The 4,589-nt window shown below is 35.0% G+C and overlaps 1 protein-coding gene across 2 annotated transcripts; it reads right to left on the bottom strand.

Moving 5' to 3' along the window:
• Nucleotides 1-2,122: 2,122 nt before the first annotated feature.
• LOC107687162 (male-specific lethal 3 homolog) lies at nt 2,123-2,897 on the bottom strand. 2 transcript variants are annotated; one of them, XM_016484384.1, is made up of 3 exons: nt 2,743-2,897; nt 2,503-2,556; nt 2,123-2,322 (listed from the first exon to the last, which is right to left on the bottom strand). In XM_016484384.1, exons 1-3 carry the CDS (start codon nt 2,880-2,882, stop codon nt 2,259-2,261), a joined length of 258 nt encoding a protein of 85 aa, XP_016339870.1. In that variant the 5' UTR covers nt 2,883-2,897; the 3' UTR covers nt 2,123-2,258. The 2 variants fall into 2 exon arrangements, 1 of the variants encoding a protein (XP_016339870.1); XR_001634103.1 differs by lacking the exon at nt 2,503-2,556.
• Between the last annotated feature and the right edge of the window lie 1,692 nt (nt 2,898-4,589).

Genomic DNA, 4,589 nt, shown 5'->3' with positions numbered 1-4,589 from the left:
GATCTCATAAACCGATCTCAAGCTGACGACACACCTGCCATGGGAGGTTTGGTATGACATGCAGCATCACCAAATTATAGAGTAGTATCGATAACAGCATTGATAAGTACCGGTATCGATAAGCAGTATCAGTATCGATATTGTTCAAATGTAAACAATACCCATCCCTATTCACTGAGCATCTGCCTGAGTGCATTCATGTGTGTTTTGGAGGAGGCATGGCTTTGCAAAGTGACTATGCAGGGAAGGTGTTGATGTGCTTTCAAAGCTAGCTTGCTATCGCTAGTCTTATCACTTAACACTTATCGCTGTAAGTGTTTTTTGCCTTGGGAATATTCTGTAGTCTCAGCCCTTCATGGATATAATTTTTTTTTCTGGATTGCGTCAGATTATGTTTTTCAAAAAAATCTAATAAAAATGTTTTTCAACATTTCATTCATTCCTATGTCAGGTCAAATTGATCTTAATTGGATGTTTTTCACGACATCATTGAATCAATCGCTCACAGTAGTTTTTTTTTTCTCACATTGCCCACTTCTTTACTCCTGTCATACTCATTTGCATAATCCTAAAGCACACAGTTAGAATAGTATACTGTATGTAGAGTTTCACATTTGCATTATTCACTCGCTAAACCATCACCACAAAACCTGTTTTAACATTCTAAACATGAAGGGAGAAGATTTTAACTGTCATGCATTCATTTGTGTTAACAGCTGCATTTGTGTAAATGGTTGTATTACAAACAGCTGTCACAGAGAATACATATTTCTTTTAATACGTATGAACTGGATGTGTTGTAGTTTGTATCAACTTTTAGGTTTTCAAAGTTATGAATGAATTTGGATGGGTCTTTATGATTTATATTTGTTTCAGGCACTGCTGCCACATCAGGAAATCCTAAAGAATTTGTATGGCAGTCACAGGCCAAAACCTTAGAAATTAGTTTCAAGATGGGTAAAGGGCAGAAATTATAATGGCACCTTGTCCTTTCTCAGGCTTGGTACAAGGGGTCTTCAACTACCTTCAGGTAGTTATCCTAGAAGCCTTACTAGGGCTGGGCGATATAGCTAAAAATGTATCAACGATATAATGTTTCATATCGTTCGGTATCGATAATTATTGACATTTTTTTATAACCTTTTTTAAACCAAAGAGCAATAGAAAAAATGTTTAAATTTAACCACTGTATTTTTAAATTAACCCAATTTATTGAGACAAACAACAAATATTTTTTGTTTTAACAATCAAACACAAAATAAAAATTAAATATCTAATTTCTAATGTTTTATATGCGGATTAAATAGGTCTTAAGGAAACTTTTGTCTCGTCTCCCGAGGCCACAATGAGCAAAATAATGCAGCGCATTTAAATTGTCAATGCAAGGAAGCAATTGTATAAAAAAAACGTGCATTAAGTCTAAATTAACTCATAAAAATAAAATATAATTTCGTAAATTGCATAAACAATTATAAACAATGTATTTATGCATTGCTTAATCCAAAGAACCGCTATTCACACAGATTACATTTAAAAACATATGAGACGCAGTGAAAAGGAATAAACCTCCACACATTCGTGACGTTTTCTAAAAGTTTAAATTGTTTTAACTTTGCATGGCTTTCTGTACATCTCTTCTGAGAGACGTGTGTGCAGCAGTCATATTTGTCCGTCTAAAAAATGCGCTGAATATGCGTTCTGTGTGAATGGCTTGGTTTCGGTTTTAACCTAATCAAGATCATCTCCGCATTGAGCTTCTATATTTCTCTAATATTTTGAATGAATAACGCAGCAGCGGCGTGTCTCGTGGGCTAGACTAACAAAACATTAAAATGCAACAACGTCACTTACATCACTCACCGCATCTCGCGCACCACTGATGACGCTGCCTGATGCACAACTAACATTCAAATGCAAATGTTTATTTTAAATTTGACTAATATTCATTCTTTATTCACAATCTCCTCATCACAGGCAGGCACAGAACTCATTTCAGCATATGTTCGTGTTTGTGTGTGCTGTCTGCGTCACTCATAGCACGTGCCTATATCGTGCACTATATCGAACATTTTTTCTATCGTTAATGAAGGTGTACCATCGATAAATATCGATACTGTTTTATCGCCCAGGCGTAAGCCTTACCTTGTTTACGTTAGTCCACCAAGATACAATCAAAATGTAGCAAACTTCTCTCTGTGTTTGCAGTGATAGAGGGGGCCCATTTTTTCTCCTTTCTGTCACCTTTAGGTTGGTCACCTTTAGGTTTGGAGTTTAGATTCCTTGTCACTGTTGCCTGTGGTTTGATTGCTTGCGCAGTTGGAACTTAAAGGACAATTAATATTTCAACAAGATTATTGATCTGACAGTACTTTTTGGATAAAAACCAAAAACTGAACAGAACCAAGCTGTATAATGTAGAGCGTGTATGCAGATATACTGTATGAAACACTATATAAATACATGCGAAAAAAAGTGGTATCACAGTACTAGCTAGTAGCATACCATGAAGCATGATTAAAGTGACATCTCAAGGCATTTGCATCAGCTACTGAAGATCTGAAATCATGGCAATCCCAAGTCATAGTATAAATAAGTCAAATCAATGATCCGATCTAGTATTAGGACAACATTTGTAAACCATAAAAAAAGTTAAAAATGAACAAATTATTTCCTAAGTTTAATATGGCATTTCAAAACAAATTGATGTCTTTAGTACAGTTTACTCATTGTTTACTCTCTTACCTACTGGTGCAGGTTGTGCTGTCAATGATTGGCTGGAAGAACTTGGAGGAGCTGACTTTTTTGAACTGAGCTTGTTCACTTGGGTAGAGTAGGATTAGTGGAAGGGTAAAGTCAAATGTTATCCTCAAACCGTCCACCATTTCTTTACAGAGCTCCTCGCTGTAATGGGAAAACAAAGAAGGCCCTTTTAGCTTCAAGATCTGAGTAACTGTTCTAAAATTTCAGGTACTCTTGTCTCAAATGGCATCTCTTCAATTAAAAGGTGATCACTTACAAAATGTTATGGCTATTTTATGTTTTGTTTGTCACACACACACACACACACACACACACACACACAGATACACTTGATCACAAGTTAAATAAGACACGAAAAAGTAGATTATCTACAATGTAGGAAAGAACAGAATATAGAGACGCAAAATTCCAGTTACGGTGGCATTAAAAACTAGAGATATACCAAATGCTAAATTGCTGAAAAAGTTTATTTTGTATGCATCAAACATAGTGCATTTGAGCAAGATTTAGATCTGGGAGTCCAGCTTTGATATCTGACCACAGTTTATGACAAAAACAGTTACAGTAATTTCTGTCAGGAGTACAGGTCAAATGAGCCAAATCAGTCAGTAGTTGTATTAAGTAGTAGTTGATATTTTGAATAGAATAACAGGACATATTCAATCATTTTTGCTCCAGTTTATTTGTGGTCACAGAGCTTCACTAAATTATGTCCAATAGGGCTTCTAGTCCAAAAGGATAGTCCTAAGTCCAATCAGGATAAATACTGATATATTTCTATATGTTTGATTGAATTGATTCTTAGAAAAAATTCTCTTTAAAGATCCAAAATTGATTCAGTCAAGAGCAGTGAGTAATTTTCTCTGTCCTTTCTTGTTTAATTATTATTGTTTGACATAGACAGCAACAGGTTTATAAACCTTTAAAACCGGATGCATGGACCCAATATATACCCGGTTTTCACCCTACTGTTTACGTTAATTCAACACATAACTGACTGTGTTTATGTGAATACATGTTTATGTGAACACATGCTGTCTGACAGAGACGGCTTACTGTGCACACACTTCAGGTGTATTAGTAACTGTATTCAAGTCTATTTAATCATGTACAACCCAAATTCGAGGTCGCATGCTGTCTGAGACTCTCAGTGCGACACTTTCTGTATGTGAGCTTCAGCATTGTCAGTCAAGGTGAGCATCACATCTAGTTATTTTTCACAGCTTTTAATACCAGTTTAAAACAGCATGTTTCACTCTTTCTTCATTCAGGTTTTACTCTTACGTGTTAATAACTTGTGTGTACTGTACTGCGTTAATATATAAGAAATGGCAAAATCTCTCATTTTAGACACTACACTACATACCACCCACCCTTAATATACAGTGTGTGTGTATATATGTATATATATATATATTAGAGGTCGACCGATAGTGGATTTTGCCGATACCTATAGCTAGGTTGGACCACACTGACCGATACCGATTAATTAACCGATAGTTTTTAAAATGGATACTGAACAAAAACTAAAATAATGCTTTATTAAAAAAAACAGTACTGAACCATACTAGTAGTAGTAGTAATAATAATAATAAAAATGTTGAAATTAACACACTCTAACAAAGAACAATACTTTCATTACACAGCTTTCATTAATCTTAATGTTACAAATGGACTCTTATTTTAAAGTGTTACCATTTCATTTCAACAGTCATGCTTAAAGATGCACATCTTTAAAAAAATACACAAAGGCCATAGCATTAAAATTATATACACAGCCCTCTACGAACACCTTGGCAATTGAATCGCCATTGGCTAGTACATTTTTT

The sequence above is a fragment of the Sinocyclocheilus anshuiensis genome, unplaced genomic scaffold (assembly GCF_001515605.1).
Source record: "Sinocyclocheilus anshuiensis isolate Anshui unplaced genomic scaffold, SAMN03320099.WGS_v1.1 scaffold4471, whole genome shotgun sequence".
Classification (NCBI taxonomy): Eukaryota; Metazoa; Chordata; class Actinopteri; order Cypriniformes; family Cyprinidae; genus Sinocyclocheilus; species Sinocyclocheilus anshuiensis.
The sequence above is the reverse complement of the archived record's forward strand: the minus strand, read 5'-3'. Positions and strand labels throughout refer to the sequence as shown.

Bases quoted from the DNA above. Each gene is read 5' to 3' on its own strand.
- LOC107687162 (XM_016484384.1), bottom strand. From the start codon at position 2,882: ATGGTGGACGGTTTGAGGATAACATTTGACTTTACCCTTCCACTAATC. The intron at 2,557-2,742 runs GTAAGAGAGTAA...CCATGATTTCAG, and splicing joins AGCACAACCTGCACCAGTAG to ATCTTCAGTAGCTGATGCAA. The intron at 2,323-2,502 runs GTATGCTACTAG...TTGTCCTTTAAG, and splicing joins CACTTTAATCATGCTTCATG to TTCCAACTGCGCAAGCAATC.